Source organism: Odocoileus virginianus, chromosome 3, assembly GCF_023699985.2.
Source record: "Odocoileus virginianus isolate 20LAN1187 ecotype Illinois chromosome 3, Ovbor_1.2, whole genome shotgun sequence".
Classification (NCBI taxonomy): Eukaryota; Metazoa; Chordata; class Mammalia; order Artiodactyla; family Cervidae; genus Odocoileus; species Odocoileus virginianus.
Window position 1 is genome coordinate 95860124 of NC_069676.1, and position 24850 is coordinate 95884973.

Below are 24850 nucleotides of genomic sequence, written 5' to 3' on the forward strand. Positions count from 1 at the left end.
TCAGGTTTTCCTTCCTAAGGGCAACTAATGTTTTTCACTTCCTGGCTATGCTTCTAGAGGTATGTTCTAAATATGCAGATGTGTTGCTTTTAAACTCCTTTAGGTTTTAAAAACATATTCTTTTGAGATGATTATGTGTTCACATGCAGTTATAGGAGAGGATACAGAGAGATCCATATGCCCCTTACCCAGTTTTCCCCATTGGTAATTTACACTAGAGTACTATATAGTACTATACCATAGCTCAACAGCACAACCAGGATATAGAACATTTACTGTCCCCCAGGGTGGCCTCTGGGCTCCAGAAACCCTGCCTTCTCCCTTTGTTTCTCCAGTTAAGCTGTAGTTGCTAATTTCTGGACTACCTCATTAACCACCTTTAGTGTCTTGAGTTCTTGCATCAATGGTCTTTGTTTGTAAAAATCTGAAGTAGTCTCTATTTTCCAGGCTAGCCTCTGCCTGAAACAAGGTGGTGATGTGGCATTTCTTGCACACCTGGCTTTGTAGTTTCTGCTTTACATTCACTGTGCTGTTATCAAATAGATCACGTAGTTCTCCTGATCTCTCAAACTGACTGCTAGGCAATGCTATTTATACCAATGTATACTCCTTCCCAGATAACCATCATTTTTTTTTCCGGTCTCACCCTGCACCTTGTAGAATCTAAGTTCCTGGACCAGGGATCGAACCCCGGGAGTCCTAACCACTGGACGAGCCAGGGAATTCCTGACAACCATCATTTTAAAGTAATTTTTGGGGAAGGAGCATTGAGGCAAAGATACAACTTACAAAAGGGGCATTCGAGATGGAGTATCTGACCCTGCAGGTTCAGAAGGCCTTTCAGAACACAAGGTTAATCTTCATTTGCACCCAATTTTTTTTTATTAGCATCTCATTTTTCATTATAGATTGAACAGATCATCGCAGAACATAGGAAACCTCAGTTTTGAGCCTTACCCCCCACCCAAGATACCCCCTTGTCACAGCCCTCACAAGCCACGATTGATCTGAATTAGGACAGTACCCAATCCCAGGCTTAGGTGCCATAGACACATCAGCGAGTGCATGCGTGTGTGTTCAGTTCTATCTGACTCTGCGACCCTATGGACTGTAGCCCGCCAGACTCCTTTGTCCGTGGAATTTTCCAGGGAATACTGGAGAGGATCTTCCCAACTCAGGGATCCTGTGTCTCCTGCATTGGCAGGCGGATTCTTTACCACTGCGCCACCTGGGACACCCACATCAACAAGGACCCACACATAAAGCTATGATCAGCCTTTAACTGCCTGGTGAATTGGTTTACTGGGTGTGGGACACTCAAGAGCCCACTGAAGTTTCGACTGAGTGGAGTCAGGGCTAGGGTGGGGGAATGGAGTGCCGCCAGGGAGGGAGGCAATTTGGACACAACGCCCTCTCAAGCCGGCTAGCCTTGAGCCTAATAAAATTAAGGGCAAATCAAAACTTTACCGCTCCGGCCAAAGAACATTGCCAACCTTCCAGAGCAAAGGGCAAGAACAAGGCATTCTTCTGAAAAGGTTACACGATTTCAGACAGAACAAAATGAAAGTAAGTTTCTGAATATAAAATATACTATGTCTTGTAGGTGATTTTATGAGAATGATCATGGGAACAATACACTACTGTGTCAAATATTATCATCTGAAATAGTGTTTGGTGTCCTCCTACAGTACTGATGAAAGAAATGTCCGTAATTTATTTGTTTATTCAATGCACGTTATGTCATGCCAGGTTCTGTATTTGAGAAATTATACATAATTTGTGTCAGAAAGAAAATAATTTATATTTTCCTAAAATTGTTCTATGATCTTCCCATAGGTATTTTAGGGCACATAAACTAGTAAGAGGGCTTCCCAGGTGGCGCTAGTGGTTAGGACCCCACCTCCCAAAGCAGGAAATGAAAGAGGTCAGGGTTCGGTCCCTGGGTTGGGAAGATCCCCTGGAGGAGAGAATGGCAACCCTTCCAGTATTCTTGCCTGGAGAATCTCATGGACAGAGGAGCCTGGCAACTTACAGTCCATAGGGTTGCACAGTCGGACCCAACTGAAGTGACTTAGTATCAGCACAGGCAAGGTAGTATAAAACGTCTTCTAGCTGAGGAGCCAGCTAGAGCCCGCCGGCTCTAGCTGCAGACATCACTGTTGAAATAAGGGTTTTCAGATTTGTCTTATCATTCCAGGGGCACATATAGATTTTGGAACAAGTTTGAATCAACATTTGTTTAAATTTGTATTAATTTACACCAAGATTATGCTTTTTATGTGCAGATAAGACATTTTGTTAAAAAAAAAAAAAGGAAGAAAACAAAAAAACGACAACAAGAAGCTCTCTTGGATTGAGACAGAAACGCAAATTAGCAACACTTACAAACAATTCTGGGTTTCCACGGCTTGGGTTCAAACCCGGCTCTGCAACGAGCTCTTGTGTGTGTGACCTTGAGAAAATTACTCACATTTTCTGCATCTTTAAAATGCAGTTCATAATTAATCGGTCACTTCTCTTACACAATTGTTGTGGACTCTCAGTCAGAAAATGCATGCAAAAAGGCCTGGCACGTAGTGAGAGCGAAATGAATGTCAGCAACTCCTCTTATCTCTGAGTCTATTAACTAGTTTGATAGAGGAGATGCACAAGCCTTGGGAATAGGGAAGAAGATCACAGGAGAGCATTTATTACAAGCATGGAGCACATCAAGTCTGAAGAGGCGAAGAGCGGCTCATCCAATGAGAATCTGAATTTGCCCCTCGTCCCCACATTCACCAGATAGTCAGCAGTTTCCCCAGGTTGACCCTACAGTCTGTCGTTCCACGGGTTTCTCCTAGTTCTTCTCTAGTTCTGCTCAGCGCCGCGTCCTCAAAGCGGAGACTCAGGACGAACACCGCCTAAAGTGGGGCGACTTGCGCCTCGCCAGGCCTGCGAGGGGGGAGCGCTTGCATCCTCGTGCCGGGTCTGGACCGGGCAGGGGGGTGTGGGGACGCCCCCTCCCCCTCAGCCCCCCAGGCCACCCCCCCGCCACCCTGAGCCCCCCTCCCCCTCTCAGCCTCCCCTCAGCCCCCTCCCCCTCTCAGCCCCCCTCGGCCGCCCCAGCCCGCCCCTCCCCCTCTTAGCCCCCCTCAACCGCCCCCCTGAGCCCCCCGCCACGCTAAGCCCCCCTCCCCCTCTCAGACCCCGTCAGCCGCCCCCCTCCCCCTGAGCCGCCCCCTCAACCCCGCCTCAGGCCCCGCAGCCCTCCCCCCTCTCAGCGCCCCCCGCCCCTCTTAGCCCCCCTCAGCCGCCCCCATTCAGCTCCCCGCATCCCTCGGCCGCCCCCCCTACGAGCGCCTGAGCGCCTTTCCCGCCCGGGTCCGCCCTTCCTCAGGGCGTGTGAGCCGGGCGCGGGAGGCGGGCTCGGCGCTGACGGGGCTGCGCCTCTGCGGCCTGAGGGAGGAGGGCGGGAAGGCGGCGGCGGCGGCGGGGAGGAGGCGGGGACTGCGCCGGGCGGCAGCTGGCGCCGAGCGCGCCGGGAGCGCGGAGAGGCACCGGCAGGCTCGAACCGGCCGCCTCAGCGCCGCAGCCTCGCGCCTCTGCCGCCCGCCTCGCGGTCTCCGCGGCCCCGGGCACGACGGAGACGGCGAAGCTGGGGCCGCTGGTAGGTTGCGCGGGGCCGGCGCCTCCTGCAGCCTTTTGTGCTGCGGCAAAGGGAGCCGTGGAGACGGGCGGGTGGCGGGGCGGGGGACGGCGGGGGAGGCTGCCTCAGCCCTGGCTGCTCAGCGCCCAGCGGCGGCGCCGCCCCCTTCCTTCCGCCTCGTGCCCGGGGCCGGGCGCTGAGGAGCGCGGGGCCGGGCGGCCTCCGCGGTGGGCGCCGCCCTGGCCTCGGCGGTCGGGCCCCCGCTCCGCTCCCCGGCGCCCGAGCAGGGGGCTGGGGGCTGCTGTGCGGGGCGCGGGGCCCCGGCGGGGTGCCGGGAGCCCGCCGTTCCTGGGCCCCGGGGTGGGGTCGGCGACGCGGCGAGGGGCCGCGCTTGTGAGGAGGGCGCGGCGGCGGCGGCGGCGTGCGCCCGGGTGCGCGCGGCGTGCGCCCGGCGGGGAGGTGCGGGGCGCCAGTGGGCGCCGCCGCCGTGCGGGCCCCGGGGGTCGGCGGGCCCCGGGACCCCGGGGAGAAGCAGCACCCTTCCCGGGCCTGCCGCGCCTCTGGCCGCTCGCCCGGGCCGCGCGCCGGGTGCGACTGCCCGGGCCAGATAGCGCCTCGGGGCGAGCCCGGGGGCCTTATCTCGCCTGCCCGCCTCGCCCGCTCGCCCGCTCTGCGGCCTGAGGGGGGTTCGGGGGTGGCGAGGCCGCCCGGGAGCCGGGGCGGCGCGGGGCTCGCGTGGGGACCGGGAGCGCACGCGGCAGACGGCGCTGGGCATCGCTGCCCTCGCCCCACCTGTCGCCTTTGGGCCCGGCGGGAGGCGGAGGGAAGGGTTTCCAGGGCGGGCGGCGGTCAGACCTTGAGGTGGCGGGCCCCATTGTGAAGCTGCCAAACTCTCTAGTGGTGGAATCTGCGCATCTCTGCCGGGGAGGAGATGGGGAGCGCGGCAGGGACGAGGGCCGCGGCGCCGGCCCCTTGCAGGTGTTCGCATCCTCAGGGGCTGGGTGCTGCTCCAGCCGGGCCGGTTGGCACCCGGGTAGGTTACCGATTGTTTTCTGTCGAGCCGAGATGCTCGAGTTGTGTCTGTGGTCCGACTGGGGCGCTCAGGTAGAACTGGGGCTGGGAACTTTCTCATCATTCGAGGAAAGAGAAAGAATGCAGGCATTTTATCGTGTGCTTGCTACTCCTAGCCGAAAGAGCAGTGTCTTGCCCAACGATTCTGACGCTTCTAGACTCTTCATTTTGCATTGTTTTTCTCAGAGAAGCCACACTGCAGTTGAGAGTTGTAAGTTGCCTAATTATTATTATTATTATTAAAAACCCTGTGGAGCAGATTAGACGCTAGGGAGATAGAAATGACCTCTTCCCCAAGTTTATTTTCGCAGTCGTTTCAAAATACAGTGTTGGTTATTATGGTGAAGCTTTTTGGTACTTTCTTAATTCAAGATCGTGATTTATGCTTACGCAATTACACTTCATGAATATTTGACAGATTTCTCAGTGTTTTCATTATGTAACTGTACATGCATTATAGACTTAATAAAATGACCAGGGTGAAATACAAGGATTAACAAGCCCAAAAGACCTCTTTATTTGATGAGAACTGTTTAGAATATGCTTCTGCTTGCGTTATTTAAGTGTAAATGAGATTGTTTAGTAGTAACTCTTCCAGGATGTAAGATAGAAGGTGTTTATTGACCTTATATAATGGTCAGTGATTTTGTTTACTTTCTGTGTATCATTTTGTATACTTTGGAGTGCTAGTGGGCACATTAACCCTTAAAAGTATTTAGTGTTGTGGGAGTAACACAACGTTACATACGGGATTTTTTTTTTTTTTTTTCTGATTTATATTCTCTGGGGGGAAATCAGTTTTTCCTCCAGAGAGAGCTCTGATTTCGTCACATTCCTATCAAGATACGTTCTTGGTTTTAAGCTTTCATTTGGAATGTTAGGCAATTCCATAGTGTACACCTGTCCCAATTCAGTTATGTTTCCTGAAGGGGAAATTTCTTGTAAAGACTGCATGTAGACCTATAGTTTGGTTACTGTCAGTCATATGTGTAGTGAAACTGAATTCTAAAAGTAGAAGGATGATTTCACATAATGATAACACACTGGTAATCTAGCTTTGATTTCTACTAGTAGAAATAAAATGAAAATGAATGCTGCCTTTTAAGGAATTTGCTATTAAAAGAACTGATATTAGAAAGAGAAACACATATTTTTCTTTCTGAACCAATTATGGGTTGTCTGTCTAGTTTGGTGTGGTTAATGATTTGTTTGTAAGGTCAAGGATGGTTTCAGAAAAGTCACACCTTACTTTAACAACTCTTAAAAATTATTGATGATTTAGTTTTTATAAGTTGCAAAGAGAAAAGTAAGATTATTTTAAAGTAAGCTTTAAGATGAACATAGCTAACCGTTTTATTTTCATTGTATTGTGCTTAGGCAGTTAAGCCATTTTATTTCTGCAGTGTTTTGTTACTTTTAAAGTTGCTTTATTTTTTTTGCCAAGTCCTGTTCATTATTGATCTCTCCTCAAATAGACACTCTGAGGGAACTGCCTGCTTCCATTTTTTTTCCCTTCCTGTTTTGGGAGCCAGAATTAGAACCAATGACTTCTTCTCTACCAGTTTTCTTTGCCTTAAATTTATCTTGCTTTCATAGTGTAATCTTTAATGATTTGTGAGATTTATTTACCAAAATTCATGAAGGCTATATGCTGGCCTTGATATTTACAACCTTATGATGTTTAGAAGTTATATTCTGTTAAATTTTTTCATATTGCTATTTTGTTTATAGATCTATGGTGAAGTCCGAGATTTGTGGCTTTTCTGTGTGTAGGAATTTTGTGTGGCCTTGAAAATTTCCATTTGAAATTTCCTTTTATATTTTTGGGAAAATCACTCCCTTCTTTAGGTTCACAATGCCGTTCAAGTTTGTTGTTACGTGTATTAGATTTATATATTTCCATGTTTGTCTGTCCTCCCCTCTTGTTTCAGGTTTCACTTTTTATTCTTGCACCAGCACCTGTACAATGCTGGCACACAGTAAGACCCGAGAAATATTGTTGAGTGAGTAAATGAGTAGTTGAATGGCTGAGTGGATGCAACCAAAGAAATATTCTTTGAAACTGTAAGGAAAGCCACTGTGTGAGCAGAAGGGTCTTTCTTTTGTAATTCATTGCCATTCCATTGTTATATATTACTTTTGAGTAGGATAACAGTATAGTTACCAAACTGGGACACGGTTGAGAGATAAAGGCGGGGGGCTGTGAATAGTTTTGCCAGGGTACCGGCTCTGAACTGAGACATATGGTCAACCCTACTTTTGAAGAACTTGCTTCTTTTTTTCCTGTGATGGTATCTGTCACCTGCCTGAGAAAATTTGACACACTTGCTAGTTTATATTTGCAAACTTTTCTGTTTGTAGAAGCTTCAATCTGCAGTCATATGATGGGTGTCTTTTGCTTAGTCACCCTTGACCTAGAGGCCTATGGGTAGCTCTTGGCCAGGCTTGCTTTTTCCTAATTTCATTGCTTACAGGATAACGTCACAGGACTTTCTGTTTGTAGCAACTGCTTATAGCTTGAAGGTTTATATACTCTAACCTTTGCTCTGTTTACTTCCGTTCATTTTTTTATGCAGTGTTGATTCCATCTTGTAAGAATTTCCCATGAGTTCATTTCCCTCTGTCTGTTTTTGAGAGGGGATCCATTAATAACCTTGCCAAAGCTTCATGTTCAAACCATTGGCCGAAATCAATTGCAGGTGTTGAGATTTATAGATTTTAAGGTATTCTGAAGTGTTATTTTGGAGAACTGTGTTTTGGGGACTTTTGGATTATAGTTTTTTAGTTGTTTCTAATGGGAGATGATAGTAAAATCCTTATTAAATTTTTATTAGGTTCCTTTATAAGTAATCTCTTCTAATTAAAAAAAATTGATTGGAGTGTAGTTGCTTATAGGCAATCTCTTAAAGAAGCTATCTTCTTATACTAGTTTCTGACCTTGTTCTATGTTAGATTCTTTCCCTCTTTTTCATCGTCTTCATCATTCTCTTAGCACCTGTGCGTAGATAGCATGCAGTTACACACCAAACAGTAAGCAGAGTCTGAAATGAGTGAAAAATGGAACAGAGTTCCTGCACCTTGATTTTGCACTGTGTTGCTCCCTTGGACTCTGTTTGGATTCTATTTTTAGCTTGGCACTGGCTTAATAGAGATAATCAGTTACTACACTTTGTTTACTATGAAATTACCAACCATTTCCTAGACTTCCGCATCAGCTCTAGTGCAAGAGTTGGATAATTACTTTAAAGCTCCTCTGCTTTCAAATCCAGAATTAAGTTTTAGGTTGGTTTTCCTTTTGGTCTTGAAAAAATATTGGAAAATATATTTTCCCAAAGCATTTGAAAGCTTGAAAAGAAGAACCTGTCACCAGAAATATGGTGCACATTATATGAAAGTTTGAGATTTTAGACTGTTTTCTAAAACTACTTTTACTTGAAATTTGAGCAGTTTTTGATTTTTCTAATGTACCTATTTCTGGGCTTTCAGTGAAGATTTCTAGAAGTCTAACTGAAATCTGTCTTGTTTTGTGATAGACGTAATCCTGAAAAATTAAGTGGAGATGTCTTTCTGTATGTGGCATCCAGCCACATAACCAGCAAATATTGACTGATACATTTTTTCCTGCCTTGGAATTTTTGACTTAAAAAAAATCTTATAAGCTCTAAGGAGGAAGGGTTCACGATTTAGAATGGTTTTGTATAAGACTCTCATCTATATGCTGTAGAATTCTAACACTTTTCATGTTGAAAATAACCCTAGAGTTAGTAATTAAAGTCACCTCCCTCTAACCCTGTCACAAATGTGGCAATACAGGTTTTAAATAAAATAACCCTCCACATATTTAAAATAGAATTCCACTTAAATTAATGTACATTTTTCAGGAACACGAGTATTGTGTAAAAAGCTACATACCTGGCCTTATCGCTAAACAGAGCCATTATGTATGTAAAGCGATGTCAGTGGGCTTTGGAGCCAGACAAATTGGGGTTTGAATTTTTGCTCTGACTCCTAAATAGTATTACTTGATTAAATATTTTAAAAACAGGGGTAATATTTTCCTGATGGTAGTATATAGTTGTTAGAGTGATATAAATGGCATATGGTTTTGACTTGTAGAAAGTGCTAAATTTTTTTTTTTTTAAAGTTTTAAGAATTTCTCTTTGTTTTTAAAAATCCATTTACTTAAAATAAGAAATCAATTTGAACTTTGTAACATTCGGATTGGGGAGATTCTTTAGGGTAATTGTATTAAAAAATTATTGCTAGATAACAATTTTTGTTACATTGTAATTCATTTTATGTTAAAACTAGAGGCTTCATTTGTGAAGCAGACTTAATTATCTAGGTTTCTTGGTTACCCAGTTTGAAAATAGTTTATGGCAAAAAATAAATGAAAGAGAAAGTGTCTGAAAATTAAAGAAGTTCCAAAGATTGGTAACCATGTTGTTTTCTGGGAATGATAGTTCTGGTAAATACTTTTATTAATTCAGTAATAATCCATTTCCTTTGGGTCAAACTCTTCCCTGCTGATAAGGAAGATAATAAAGGAGCAAATGTTTTGGGGAACAAGTTGCACTGTTGCCACTTCTTCAGGCTTTGTGCACCTAAGTAGGTAAAATGAATCTCCAGCTGATTTGAGCCACCAGGCTCTTAACAAGTTAAATACCACAAAAAACCCAACACCCAAAGAAAGTTTTACAGGTGGAAGAAAGTTTTGAGTTTTCTTTATCTCAAGAAATTAACCCAGTTAACTGGGGAGGGAGGAGATAAAGATAGATTTTCTTACACATTTCCTCCCCAGATAAGAGGTGAAAGGCACAGAAACCATGTTAGAAACTTGTCAGCACAGCAGTAACTCTCCACAAGTATTTTTCAGGTTGCTCTCTTTTAAAAAAGTGTTTTCCATGAGTCTTCCAATCATGTTCCTCCGAGCAGTCTTAGGGAGGATTGTTGCTGTTTTATGGCTAAAAGGAGTAGACACCAAAAATTAATTGCATAATAATATCACACATTCCTAAGGGCTCTACTGCATGCAAAACACGTTCATCCACCTCTCATTTCATCCACATGACAACTTTATTTATTTATTTTTTTCGCATGACAACTTTATGAGGGAGGAAGGATGGGCTTGTCCTCATTTTAAAAATTGCTACTTATGCAAAGTCAAGGGGCAGAGTTCGTAGTAAGGCAAGGCCTTGGAGCTTTTCTTTTGACCCGGTCTCAGCATTATTTTTTTCCATGGTATGATACTGTGCATCTGTTGAACACATGCATAGGATTTGGAACTGACTTTTAAACCCCTAATTTTTCTTGGCCCTTTATTTAACCTACCTAACAACTATTAGTCTCCAGGTAGAATTTAAGCAACAGATCACAGGGGAACAAGCATGATACAGTGTTTGAGGTTTAGCTGAACAAACTTGAAATTAATTAATATTGTATTCTATGTAACTTGCACCTGGTATTGGTACCTTCTGCTAGTTTCGTCCTGTTTTGCAATTAGAATTGTTATAATTGCTTTATAAGTTGTGTTACTTGTTAAATTAAAGGTTTATTTTTATATTTCATGTTTAGTATCTGGAGTAGAGCAGAAAAATTATTATGCCTGTGTTCCCTTGGGACTCACTGGAAATTGTACAGTGACATCTTCTGGGATTTAGGCTGGTGAGTTATATTTTGCTTTTTCTGTTAACCAGTTGTATGAACATAATATTATACTGTGTTTTAAGGACTATATAAACCAGATGAATATGAAATGTCAGTATATTGTAAATGTATATACTATAGGTATGAAATTTTTAATGGTGAGAACTGAAATTATTATTACAAAATGCTAATGTTATTATATTTGAAATGTCTGATATTTTGATCAAATAGATTTTCCTTTTTTTTATTCTTATAAGATAAAGGAGGTTTCATAGAATAATATTTTGAAATATAGTAGTTAAGAGGTAGTTGCTCTGATTTCAGGAAAGCTTTAAAAAAAATGTTCGTCTCCAAAGACTGGTGAAACAGCTTGCAGAAAGTTTGGTTGTGTATCATCATGTAAAGAATGGCAAACCGGTGACTGAAGGGAGTGTCATTTTCAGGTAGTTGTTTCCAAGTTCACTGCGAGTGTGACGTTGGTTTTATCACACCGTGGATGTGAACTGTTAAAGACAGGCAGTGCTGTTGTTGTCTTTTACCAGCGTGTCTGTGTATCTGGACTGACATTGTTGTCCTTGTGGCTCCAAGTCCTTGAAGGGGAAAAATTTTAATAATTTTAGCATTTAAAAAATTATATTAGTGTGACTTCATGCTTTGGTGTGTTATTCTGCTTGGTCAGGATCTTTGTAGGTCTTTGCTTTGAATCACATAGAGTGTTTATAAGCTTTTGAAAAAGCAGTTTCATAATAAGTGATTTCCAGATTAGCAGTTAGTAGCAGAATGATTCAAAAGAATGATAGGGAAAAACAAACACCCTGTTTCATTTAATAGATACAACCTGTCAAATTTATGAAATGTATTTTAAGACATTGAAAAATGGAAGTATAACTAAAATTTTCAGGAGATTTTGAGGGAAAGAGAAAAATTTTGAGGCAAAGAGCAAGAGGTTTAACTATAAGTAGAAAGTACTTTTAGAGATGATTGAGTAAGAAACGATGTGACTGGATCATTAACGTCTCCCCCTGAAGTAAAGCACAAAAAGGAGCAGTGAGTAGAAGTACAGAAATGTGTGTCTGTGTTATCTCCGCCTCTCTCCATACGGTGTACATATATGTGGGCATATGTATGTGTGCATAGTTATAGATGAACTTATGTAGATAAACGGGGCTTCCCTGGTGGCTCAGATGGTAAAGAATTTGCCTGCAATGTGGGAAATCCAAGTTCAGTTCCTGGGTTGGAAAGCTCCCCTGGAGAAGGAACTGACAGCCCACTCCAGTATGCTTGCCTGGAGAACCCCATGGACAGAGGAGCCTGGTGGGCTCCAGTCCATGGGGTCACAGAGAGTTGCACGTGACTGAGCCCCGCCCCCTCCACATAGATATAAATAAAAAGACATACTAACAGAGCTGCCAGAGGGGAAATGAACCAACCAGGGAGACAGTGAGTTACCTGTCATTGAAGATGTTCAAACATGGATTGAACAACTGAGTGCAGCAGACCCGGGTTCGATCCCTGGGTCGGGAAGAGCCCCTGGAGAAGGCAGTGGCAACCCACTCCAGTATCCTTGCCTGGAGAATCCCGTGGACAGGGGCGCCTGGTGGGCTGCAGTTCATGGGGTCATGAAGAGTCAGGCACGACTGAGCAACTAACATTTCACTTCTCTTCACTCAAAAAGATTCCTTCAGATTCTGGGATTACATGGTATCAGAAAGAATTTTTTTTTTTGGCTCTGCTGTACAGCTTGTGGGATTATAGTTCCCCAACCAGAGATTAAACCCTGACCCTTTGCATTGGAAGCAAGAAGTCTTAACCACTGGACTTCCAGAATGATTTTAAAGAATTTTAAAATTTGGAGGGCCATCAGAACCTTGGTGGTGGCGGTGGAGTTCAGTCACTCAGTCATGTCTAACTTTTTGAGACCCCATGAACTGCAGCACACCAAGCTTCCCGGTCCTTCACCATCTCCTAGAGCTTGTTCAGACTCATGTCCATCGAGTTGGTGATGCCATCCAACCATCTCATCCTCTGTCGATCCCTTCTCCTCCCGCCTTCAGTCTTTCCCAGCATCAGGGTCTTGTCCAGTGAGTTGGCTCTTTGCATCAGGTGGCCAGAGTATTGGAGTTTCAGCTTCGGCATCAGTCCTTCCAATGACTATTCAAGGTTGATTTCCTTTAGGATTGACTGTTTGTATTTCTTTGCAGTCCAAGAGACTCTTGAGAGTGTTCTCCAACACCACAGTTCAAAAGCATCAATTCTTTGGTGCTCAGCCTTCTTTATGGTCTAACTCTCACATCCATACATGACTACTGGAAAAACCACAGCCTTGACTGTAGGGACCTTTGCCGGCAAAGTAATGTCTCTGCTGTGGTTTAACAGGCGTTTTTAAAGCTCAGGTTTATTGAAGTCTGATGTTTGTACTCACCCGTTAAGGGGTGCAGTTTGGTGATGTTGACAAGTGTATCCATTGTGCAGTGTCCGTGCGTATGATGCTTTCGTCCCCCCGGATTCCCCTGTGCTCCTCTGCAGTCCTCCCTCTCCTCCCAGCCCCAGCTCTTGGCAGCCATCGATTGATTTCTGTCCCAGTAGTTTCACCTTTTCCAGGATCTCATATAAATGGAATCACGCACTGTATAAGGTTCTCTGTTTCTTTCACGTAGTGTAATCCTGGTTTGCTCCTTCTCATTGCTGAGTGATATTCCATTTTATGCCTGGGCCACAGTCTCTTAATCCATTGCCCTGTTGATGGATGTTGGGGTTGCTTCCAGTTTTGTGTGTGTGTGTGTGTGTGTGTGTGTGTGTGTGTGTGCGCGGGCTCATGAATGAAACTTATAAACATTCATGTTCAGGTCTTTGTGTGAACATATATTTTCATTTTTCTTAGGTAAATACCTACAAGTTAAGGCGGGTGGGTTGTTTTGTACGCATTTATTTAACTTTATAGGAAATTGTCAAGCTATGTTCTAAAGTGGCTGTACCTGACATAGGCGTCTAAGAGTCTAAAATAACTACAGCAAAGTATGTGCAGATGAAGAAACCCAGTTCCCATTCAGTGCAGATTTATTTATATGTTATATCCAGTTTTAACAAGTTTGGTTAGCAGATGTTTTTTTAGCACGCATTGGATTAGAAACAGTAAATTAGAAGGCCTTAGGGATAGGTTGTTAGCAGTTGGAAGCAGCCAAAAATGATATTCACTAATGTGACTATAATTACTGATGAGGAAAAAGAAAGCGGGAACTTACAGGAGAGAAATTCTTCTATCTGATAAGTTCTATCTGACAAGTTCCCAAACATGTCTGCATATCAGAATCACTTGAGGGATCTTTAAAAAATTTTGGAGCCCTGGCTATATCGCAGATGCTTTACATCACAGATCTGAGGTGGAGCACAGTCAGTGTTTATTGGTGCCCTTTGGCTGTGTTGGTGTGTAGACACATTTGAGAACCATGTGCTAGAGGCACAGTGTGATAATACTGAAGGAGCTGGGGGCTTGGAGCTGGGACACCTGGGCCTGCCCTCCTGGCTCTGGGCAGGTCCCTGCCTAACAGCTTATGTGTCCTCTTCGCTGTAATCAGAGGTTCCACGTAGGTGAACTCCTAGATGATTCTGGCACTAAAACTAGATGGCTCTAGATACCACTGGACTGATGCTAGTCATGCTTAAGAAGGACTCTTATTTCCCAAGGAATGACTCTATTCTGAGTGGTTCATTTCAAGTACCTCTTGAAAAGGATTTTCAGTTCAGTCCAGTCACTCAGTCGTGTCCGACTCTCTGCGACCCTATGGACTGCAGCACGCAAGGCCTCCCTGTCCATCACCAATTCCTGGAGTTTACTCAAACTCATGTTGGTGATGCCATCCAACCATCTCATCCTCTGTCATCCCCTTCTCCTCCTGCCTTTAATCATTCCCACCATCAGGGTCTTTTCCAATGACTCAGTTCTTTGCATCAGGCGGCCAAAGGATTGGAGCTTCAGCTTCAGCATCAGTTCCTCCGATGAATATTCAGGACTGATATCCTTTATTCACATGGTATTTTTGTTCTGTATATTTAAACAGTTATGTTACATCTGTTTTGTCTTAAATAGTGTTGCTAAAAAACAGTTCAAGCATATTGGAGCAGTTTCTTGATTATTGAGGATGACTTTTTTTTGATAAGCCTGATTTTATAACACTCCTAGAATGCAGTACTTCTCAAAAAAGAATTCTTCTTCATATAGTAATTGTGAAACTTACCAGCTCTTTGGAGAGCGAGTCTAAGGAGCTGAGGCATCTCAGTTATATTTTCAAAATGTTGTTCCTGGTGCCAGATGTATAGGAAGCTCGGTGTCTTGGAGGGTGTTCAGAACTGAGTAGTTGCCATTCTGTCCCAGGCTTTGAATGGGCTGCCTTTGCTGCACCAGGTTTTCCTATGTGTGTGTCGTGCTCTGGACCTTTGTTTTAGTTTCAGCTGTATTTCACAAATGCATGCTGTACCCAGTGTTTTCAAAATGTACAGAATGTGCACTGTGTACATTTTCCTAGTAAATAAAGTGTTTCCTTGTCTGACTGACTGACTAACTGAAAGTCACTCAGTCGTGTCTGACTCTTAGTGACGCCATGGACAGCCCATGGAATTTTTGAGGCCAGAATACTGGAGTGGGTAGCCTTTCCTTTCTCCAAGGGATCTCCCCAACCCAGGGATCGAGCCCAGGTCTCCTGCTTTGCAGGCGGATTCTTCACCAGCTGAGCCACTAGAGAAGCCCAAGAATACTGGAGTGGGTGGCCCATGCCTTCTCCAGGGGATCTGCGCGAGCCAGGAATTGAGCCGGAGTGTCCTGCGCTGCAGGCAGATTCCTTAGCAACTGAGCCATCAGGGAAACCCTGCTTCCTTGTCTAGCATTGTCTAGTTTTGAATCTCATATATTTCATTTTTTTAAATTTATATTTTTATTGAAGGATAATTGCTTTACAGAATTTTGTTATTTTCTGTCAAACCTCAACGTGAATCAGCCATATTTCAAAGGAGCAGAGTGGGGCCTGTGCACATTGCCAGGTCTTCTGTATGCTGTATAAATATACTTCAGTGCCTCTGTTACTGATTGGATTGTGAGGGAATTTGCTATTGAAGACCTTAGGTGTCATTTAAAAAATTTGTTGTTGTTCCTAGTACTTGTCTATGAAACTCAGTTTTAAAAGTATTGTTCAACTACATGTTGGCTTTTTTATGCTTGTTGCATTTTCTGTTCGACTCTGTTCCACAGAATATTGCTGCTTCTGGTACCGTAACAGTACTTCCTGTTTTCTGTTTGCAGGTTTTATTTCTGGTTAAACTACGTATGAAAGGCATTAACGGGAGCTGTTAAAGGCCTCTGTTGTTGGTCTCTGATTTGTAGTGCTCCGCAGTGCCAAAGTGAGCCTTGGGTCTGGTTTCTGGGTTCACGTGTATTCTTACTGGTGCAGTGGGCGTGGTGCCTGGGCCACACCCCTGCGGTATTTACAGACAGTGCTTTGTGATTGTTTATCTTGGCAGTATGTTTTTTGGATACAAGGTTTATCTTAGAATATAAAACAGAATGCTTTGTCATGAATATTGTTAACAACAAACCTGGAAGCAGAGCTTTCATTGCAGTTTATGAAGAATGTCCTGCTAATACAGGTTATGTCCGATGTAGTCAGGGTAGTTGAATTTCCTGATAACTGCCTTTTAAGAAGAAATTTTGCAGTGAAAATTATTGAACATTCCTATATGCTGACTTGGAGACCTTTCAGTCTTCACTGTCCTTCACGTCATCCCTGTTTCTATTTTTTTAAGAGTTGGGGGGGTACTTCTTCCTCTTCAGATGGGATAGTACCTGCACCACTTCTGCCCATTGAAAAGATAACTAACCATTGACTGTGTAACTGCTCTCAGAATCTTGCTCCAATATTTAAATCTCTTCTGGAAATTCTTGGGCAGCTTAATAACATAAAAAGTTTTCTTTCTGGTCACATTGGAGGATGAAAGGTTATGCTTCTACCCAGCCAAATATGAAATGTTCAATTGCCAATTGACTAGCCTGTATGTCACTTTCTTAGTGCCACACAGTAGATGATCTTTAGAAGGGCAATATGTGAGTAAAAAGGATCTTTTTTTTTTTTTTTAATCTAAGCAATTTGCAGGGTTCTGATTGTACCATTCATGCTCCTACATGAATGTCGAAGTTTGAAAATGTTCTTGTATATAAGACAGTATGCTGCAGAGACCATGAAACCACCTCAAAGAGCTGTTAGTTTTGAGAATACTCAGTTGTTTGGAGTAGAAGTATTGATTTACAACTAAAAAGTTCAGTTTTCCAGCTCTTAGAATTGTCATCAGAGGTTCAGCAGGTAGCAGCTATTATGCATGTAATCTTTAAAACGAGCACTCTCATGTTTCAGTACAGCAACACTCTGATTCGGAAGTTTTACAGAGTATTGATCCTTGTTGTTGTTCAGTCATGTCCGACTCTTTGCAACCCCATGGACTTCAGCATGCCAGGCTTCCCTGTCCATCACCAACTCCCGGAGCTTACTCAGACTCATCTCCATTGAGTGAGTGATGCCATCCAACCATCTCATCCTCTGTTGTCCCCTTCTCCTTCTGCCTTCAGTCTTTCCCAGTGAGTCAGCTGTTTGCATCAGGTGGCCAAAGTATTGGAGTGTCAGCTTCAGCATCAGTCCTTCCAATGAATATTCAGGACTGATTTCCTTTAGGATGGACTGGTTGGATCTCCTTGAAGTCCAAGGGACTCTCAAGAGTCTTCTCCAACACCACAGTTCAAAAGCATCAATTCTTCACTCAGCTTTCTTTATAGTCCAACTCTCACATCCATACATGACTACTGGAAAAATCATAGTTTTGGCTAAATGGACCTTTGTTGGCAAAGTAATGTCTCTGCTTTTTAATATGCTGTCTAGGTTGGTCATAGCTTTTCTTCCAAGGAGCAAGCGTCTTTTAATTTCATGGCTGCAGTCACCATCTGCAGTGATTTTGAAGTCCCCAAAATGAAATTGGTCACTGTTTCCACTGTTTGCCTATCTATTTGCCAGAAAGTGATGGGACCAGATGCCATGATCTTATAAATGTTGAGTTTTAAGCCAGCTTTTTCACTCTCCTCTTTCACCTTCATCAAGAGGCTCTTTAGTTCCTCTTTGCTTTCTGTCATGAGGGTGGTGTCATCTGCATATTTGATTCTTAGTTACTAGGTTAAATATTTTTCTAAAAGGATGTTGTTGTGGTTTAGTCGCCAAGTCACGTCCAACTCCTTTGTGACCCCATGAACTATAGCCTGCCAGGCTTCTTTGTCCATGGCATTTCCCAGGCAAGAATACTGGAGTGGGTTGTCATTCCCTTTTCCAGGGGATCTTACCAATCCAGGGATCAAACCCAGATAGCCTGCACTGGAAGGTGTATTCTTTACCACTGGGCTGCCAGGGAAGCCCAAGAGGATATTGGAAATGCATTTTAAAAAACTTTTTATCTCATGCACCCAACCTGGGCTGGTGATCTGTTTCACCCTAGATAATATACATGTTTCGATACTGTTCTCTTGAAACACCAGCCCAGGTTGGGTGCATGAGACAAGTGCTCTGGCCTGGTGCACTGGGAAGACCCAGAGGGATCGGGTGGAGAGGGAGGTGGGAGGGGGGACTGGGATGGGAAATACATGTAAATCCATGGCTAATTCATTTCAATGTATGACAAAAACCACTGCAATGATGTAAAGTAATTAGCCTCCAACTAATAAAAATAAATGAAAAAAAAAAAAAGAAAAATAGAAAAAAAAAACTTTTTAGTTAAGCAGTGTTTTCTACAGAGGGTGTGTTGTTTAAAAAGTCTAGTAGGTTTTCTTACATAATGTAGGTTTTCTTAAAGTATAGTAGGCTGCTTGGTTGAAATTTCCAGAGTTCTTAAACCACAGCTTCTATTTGACAATCTAGGTTAAATCATTATCTTATCAGGTTAGATATCTGAAGATCCTGTTGGATAGTTTTGCCCAAGCCAAGTGATATTTTATATGGTGTTTTGGCCAATGGGAACTTAACCAGTCATAGTTACTCATCTAAAAGTAGTGTATATTTTTTGTCACATCAAATTTTGACCTTTATAGTTAGCCTCACTCACTCTCTTCACTTTTCTGATTTCCTTGGTATTGATTTTCAAGCTCATGTATACTTTCTGACTTTTTCTCTCAAACCTTTGTATCTTGCCATTCATTATCCTCACCCTCTAGAGATTCAAAGAGATCCCTCTTGTTCTTCCTTGATGCAGCTACTGCTGCTGCTGCTGAGTCGCTCAGTCGTGTCCGACTCTGTGCGACCCCATAGACGGCGGCCCACCAGGCTCCCCCCTCCCTGGGATTCTCCAGGCAAGAACACTGGAGTGGGTTGCCAGTTCCTTCTCCAGTGCATGAAAGTGAGAAGTGAAAGTGAAGTCGTCAGTGGTGTCCGACTCTTAGCGACCCCATGGACTGCAGCCCACCAGGCTCCTCCGTCCATGGGATTTTCCAGGCAAGAGTCCTGGAGTGGGGTGCCATTGCCTTCTCCACCTTGATGCAGCAGGATTGACCTAATGAGGGAGCAAACTTGTGATATGTGCATTGCTGAGAGAAAGCTGCACTCACTCTTCTTGACTGTGACTTTGTACATTGTCAGCTTGCTTAGCAGTTTGTACACTAAGGGGCTAATAAGATGACTTCCAGCTTCTTAGTCTCTTTTTGAATTGTTCTCCAGTTCAGAATGGGTGGGGTGTGAAATCATGGATTTTAGGGAGTTTATAACGTACCAGATGGGAACGTGGTAGGGTGGCTGGTGGGAATGCGTGGGCTGTTGAGGACTGCCAGGTCCAGAAGGAACCTGGAGCAGTGCGTCACTCAGTGTGGACTGACGGCTTGAGCGTCCCCCCTGGGGGCCTCTCCTCGGGCGGGGTGCCTGGCCTCCATCTCCCCCACAGCCCTGATTATTTAAGTCTCACTGAACCCTCCTCTCCTCTTTCAGAATGACATATCAGACAAGCACTTCTTGCCTGTAGCTGCTGCTCAGGTTAGGGATGTTGGAGGCTTTGCATCTGTCTTCTTGTGCTCTTTCTGGAATCAAAATTAGTGAGAAAGGAAGGATTAATTTGTCATTTGGCTTAGAATAAACATTTGTTTGTTCAGCATACTATCTGATGAGGCTTTATATGGTTTTCTAAAGTTTATTAGATGAGAAATCTTTAGGCTCTGGCATACATATCAAAGCAGGTGGTAGTCACCTCCTATTTCCATTCTCTCAATAGAGAAATGATTCGATTAAATATAAATTTATTTTTACATCAGTAAAACAGAATAAAGCCAATTACTTTAAATCTAGAAGTGTTAAGAGGGACTAAGATAATTTGGTTAAATTAAAATTGGAAATAGTCTAAGATTTAGAGTAAAAACTAAGTAAGCAAAACTATATGGATCTGCTTTGGTGTTTGCTTTATCCCAGGAATCATTCTTGATATTATTTTTCAGTTGTCCTAGAAATGTGTGGACCATAATGAGACTAGGATGTCATCTGGCAATTCTTCATAACCTTGGTTTATTTATTTTCTAATGAAGGAAAAAGGAAACATAGCATGTAAATGAAGAGATAAAGTTGGGTTTTTTTTTTTTAAACTTTCTAATTGCTTGTATTTTAAACCAAATTTTAGAAATGATTCAATTAGGAAAAGGTTATTTGTTTTACAACGGGATTTGTGAGAATTACTTAATATAATAGCTTTTTTCAGTAAATATTTAATCTTAAAATCTCATTATTTTTTGACATTATTAGTTGATATCAATTTAAAGAGTGATCTGAGACTTAAAACTTCTATCTACTTCAGATTGAAGATCAAGAAGAAATAAAGTTTATCAGAAGTGACATTGTCAGTTTCCTTTTGTATTTTATTTTTCAAAATTTGATTTAATTATGAGTTTCTAGGAAGCTGGTCATTGTTTGTGATACTTTTTGTTGCTGAGACTTTCCAAATTATGTAATATGATCATTGTAATGAATAATATTAATATTTATTGTGAATTGTTCTGCCATTTACTAAACTGTTCCAAAGTTCAGTGTCTTAGGTGTTACGGAATAAAATAGCTGTCAAATCTATGGTATATTTTATGATTAAATAGGCAAATAACATCTGATTTTTATATATGTTTAATATTAAAAATGGCCTGATTTATTGGATTTAGGATTAACTTTTAAACTACAAAATAATTTTCTCTAAATAATTGGAGATATGGAAGAAGGAACATTGATAAGGTTTGTGGGACCCTTCCCCTTAAGACTCCACCATACCTTGAAAAACTTTCTTAGGTCTAAGTTGGATTCTTTGGAGAAATTGATCAACTTTTATCTTTTACTGTATGCCCCTTAAACACAGTTGAAAAATTAAAAGATAACTTTCATGTCGGAAATATTTTGTGGATTCTTGTGAAATTGTGCATGATTATTTTTATTTGCTTCATTTGGGATCTGTATTTAATTTGCTGAATAATCACATCAAGGAATAAACTTTGTGTGATTGAATGGAGTGCTGTATTTAGAGAAGTATTGTTGCTTTCTCTTTGCCTCTCCATGAGATGATGTTAATCTGCCTTTGAATTCTTGAAGGCAAAGAAGAAGTAATTTCATGCCAGCTGTGGAATGTTTAATAAACATACATAAAAATCTGCCCGTTGTACATTGGCTGTTTTTCAGGCCCATGTGATTTCAAGCACCCGGAGCCTTCTAAAACGATCCGGCTTGGCCCGAGGTTCTGGGCGTTATACCCTTCTAATCTGAGTCTGTCTGCTTTCAGGAGTGTGCAGACGTGTGCCTAAAATGGAAGTCGATGTTAATGGCGAGTCCAGAAGTGCCCTGGCCACCCTGCCCTTGCCTGTGGCCGAGGCCAGCTCCCCGGGGAAGGCGGAGGCGGAGAAGCCCCGCTGCTCCAGCACGCCGTGCTCGCCCATGCGCCGGACTGTGTCAGGCTACCAGATCCTGCACATGGACTCGAACTATTTGGTCGGCTTCACGACCGGTGAGGAGCTCCTGAAGTTAGCCCAGAAGCGCACAGGGGCTGAGGAGAGCAAGGGAGAAGCCGTGCCTTCCCTGCGCTCCAAACAGCTGGATGTGGGACTTGCTCGTTCCTCTCGCTTGTACAAAACCAGAAGTAGGTACTACCAGCCCTACGAGATTCCGGCTGTCAACGGCAGGAGGCGGAGGCGGATGCCCAGCTCAGGAGACAAGTGCACTAAATCTTTACCGTACGAACCTTATAAAGCCCTCCACGGGCCTCTGCCTCTTTGTCTTCTTAAAGGTAAGAGGGCTCACTCCAAATCTCTGGACTACCTCAATCTAGATAAAATGAACATCAAGGAGCCAGCTGACACGGAAGTGCTCCAGTACCAGCTTCAACACCTAACCCTCAGAGGGGACCGTGTGTTTGCTAGGAATAATACATGAGGGGCTCGCAAGAGAGTGTAAACCAGTTTAGGTCAGCCTACACTTGGCTAGAAAATTCCACTGTTGGACCCTGTACAGGACTCTCTACATTATAGATGGTTAAATCAGCTAAGTGTTCCTGGAGCATACAAATTGTCTGGATCAAAATTTGAATACAGGAATGGAATCACAGGTACTTGAGGGGAGATCATTCTAGAGCACGCAACTGCAAGGAAAAGAGAAGGGTGACCATTAGTTTGTATAGCTTTTTAGCTAGGGGGAAAAAAAAAAGGCTTTGGTACGGTAATATCATCTTTAAAATTCTGATACTCAAATTGGAAATGTTATCTGCTTGGTTGTTGCTGACTTGGTATGATTCATTAGAAATTTATATCTTAAGTACTCAAGTACTTCTTTAATCTCTGTATTTTACTATAAAATATATGTAATGATTTGTTTTATGAAATTTAGAACTTGAACATTGCTAAATTGGACCACTTTTTATTTTTAAATATTGAGTTTAAATATTTTATAACTGGTTTTGCACTGAAAAAATTAACATTTCAGATTGACAAGAGAATAATCTTTCTTCACTTGCCTCAGTAATATTATTGAGCAATGAATTTTTTATTTCCGCATGGAAAGTTATTGATCTCTATGGCTGTAAAATATTTCTTTATAGCGTTATTAAAGTGTGTCTTAATAAAATTAAATTTGGGATACAAAGTATTTATTTTACAACGTGTGGGGGGAAGCTTTACCGGAAAGTTTCCAATATGAAGTTTTCATAAGTTGAAAAAGTTTCTTTAGTGCTTATTTTCTAATTTAAAATTCATCTGGAACTTTAAAATGGAAAGGATTCTTTAAATTGTGGCTTATAGGCAAATACTGTTTGCATCTGAATGTTCTGTAAATGAATGGAACTCTAATAAGAGAAACTCATGATTTCTACTATCGAATGCTTAAACTAAGTATGAAGTGATACCATTCAGCATGGCATCGGATCATTCCAGTTTTAGTTCTGTGCAGCACAGGCACTCATTGAAATTCTAGTTTCTAGGATTAGTGCAGGAGCCTAAAGTGCTTCTACAGTTTTAATGGGTTAATCCTGGATTACTTAACAATTTATGTCAATTGCACTGGTTTAATTTGTTGCTAAAGAAATAATGCCCTGGCTTTAGTAACAAATACAGCTCAACTATTCTTGAATATATTTTGAAAAAAAATGTATGTAACCTACCTTTTGTAAAAGTTTCTATTGATATTTCTTTTTTTCTTTTTTGACTTTTGAAGGTGCAATTTATTACTGAATTGGCATTTCTGGCAGCATAGACCTGCTTATTTTAAATTTTATTTTTGGGGCTGTTAGTTTCTAAGGTGTTAGCAATCTTGCTTATAAAATAAGAACACCTTTTAATTAAATGAGTGGGTCATTCCTGGTGCATTTGTGACTTTCTTTAACCAGAATGAATGATACACTCTAGGGCAGAATAAGTATTAGAAAACCCTAGGAACTCTTAATCAACATTTATTAAACTTCCACTGAGGCAGATCATGTGAAAGAACCTTGGGGTAGTTGGCCCATATCTTACAGAGTTGTTCAGATTTCTTGGTGGAAATTTTCAGCTGTTGTACATTTTAAAGTAAATTGCACCTTTGTAACATATTGTATCGATGGATGATCACTAAGATTAACTATATCTATACAGTCATTAGTTTGACAAGAAATAGAATCCTGTCAGATGCCAAAGAGTTGGGATTTTTACGTTTAATGATTAAACTCCATTATTTATTGATGATTTACCCTGTGGACTGTATTATTTCTAACTATGAAATAAAAGGGTGATGTAAACACACATTGTGGTGTTGTGCTTTAACGAGGTCCACTTGGATCAACAGGCCAGTTTTCTTTTCAAGGATTCTCTGAAGCACTTATTTTTAGATTCCATTTTTGTTAAAATAATAATTTTGCCTTTGGTGCTCATTCACATTTCAAGGTAAAGGATGTATTCATGGCAATGATGTATGTTTGGTCACACAGCTGTGTGACTGAGGTCTGTCTCTGTCCATGCACCTACATAATTTCTTAAGCTAAATAAAAATATATAGCCGTTTGTTTTGTTTTGTTTCTACTTAAAGACAGGTGTGAAACTCTGCAACAAACATGAGAGGGGTTAAAAGTTTGAGGTGTGATATATTTACTATTATCCGATTAGTAAATGTATGTAATTTAAAGTTTGGTGTCCTGGAAAGAGTTTCAAAACTTAGGGCCAGTGGTTTTCAAATTGTGTTTGCAGAGCGCTCTTACTTTCCCTGTACTTTAGTGCTTGTGATCCTGTAGTAGGTAGTGCTATCCCATCAAGAAAAAAGGTTTGGCTAGATCTTTTTAAGCTGGGGGTGGTGGGGAGGGGGGGAATCCCATTTTCCTTAGCCATTTAATATGATTTCTGTTTTTTAAGTTGTGCTTTCCCTCCATTTTCATTCAGTTTGCTGTTCTGTGCTAAACAGAGCATACTTTTGGCCATCATATACCTGCTGATATTATCTTAAAATGCACTGCAGTGTCACGTAAGTTTTTTTTAATAATTTTTTTTTTTAGCAAAAATCCCATTCTTAGAGGCTCAGCTGGCTCGCGAGCAAGCTTCAGCCTTGCCTCAGTGCCAGCTGAGCCCCTGTGGGTCCTTGACCTCCGTCTGGCCGCACGGGCACCTCCGGTCCCTGGGCTTCCGGAGTCAGCAGTCGAGGAAGAGAAGACCATGGGGATGGACTGAGACGTGAGCCCGCTCAGAGCCCACGTCTTCCTGACTCGGGCTCAGCCAGGCTACGGCTGAGCCCCACCGAGTCCTGCCCGCTCCCCCTTAGGCCCTTCGGCGCCCACACGTGGCTCACCGTCTTCTCCCTCCCTGAGATGCCTATTTTAAATGATTTCAGTGTTGGGGGTGTTGGGAACTTTTAGAAGATTCTAAGTTAACTTTAACAGGCAAGTCGACCTTTCACTAAAGAAAGAGTATTACTTGAGATCTTGAGAAAAGCAACCTAGTTTTACTTATTTTCTCATTCTAACAGACTT

General features: G+C 42.4%; 1 protein-coding gene across 3 annotated transcripts; it reads left to right on the top strand.

Annotated features, from left to right (window-relative positions):
* Nucleotides 1-3458: 3458 nt before the first annotated feature.
* Nucleotides 3459-23636, top strand: MACIR (macrophage immunometabolism regulator). 3 transcript variants are annotated; one of them, XM_070465872.1, is made up of 3 exons: nucleotides 3459-3646; nucleotides 10271-10360; nucleotides 21155-23636. In XM_070465872.1, the coding sequence occupies exon 3, from the start codon at nucleotides 21178-21180 to the stop codon at nucleotides 21799-21801; it is 624 nt and encodes a 207-aa protein (XP_070321973.1). In that variant the 5' UTR covers nucleotides 3459-3646; nucleotides 10271-10360; nucleotides 21155-21177; the 3' UTR covers nucleotides 21802-23636. The 3 variants fall into 3 exon arrangements, with proteins under 3 accessions (XP_070321973.1, XP_070321971.1, XP_070321974.1); XM_070465870.1 differs by lacking the exon at nucleotides 3459-3646 and adding an exon at nucleotides 4444-4907; XM_070465873.1 differs by lacking the exon at nucleotides 3459-3646 and adding an exon at nucleotides 4444-4658.
* The last annotated feature ends 1214 nt before the right edge of the window (nucleotides 23637-24850 follow it).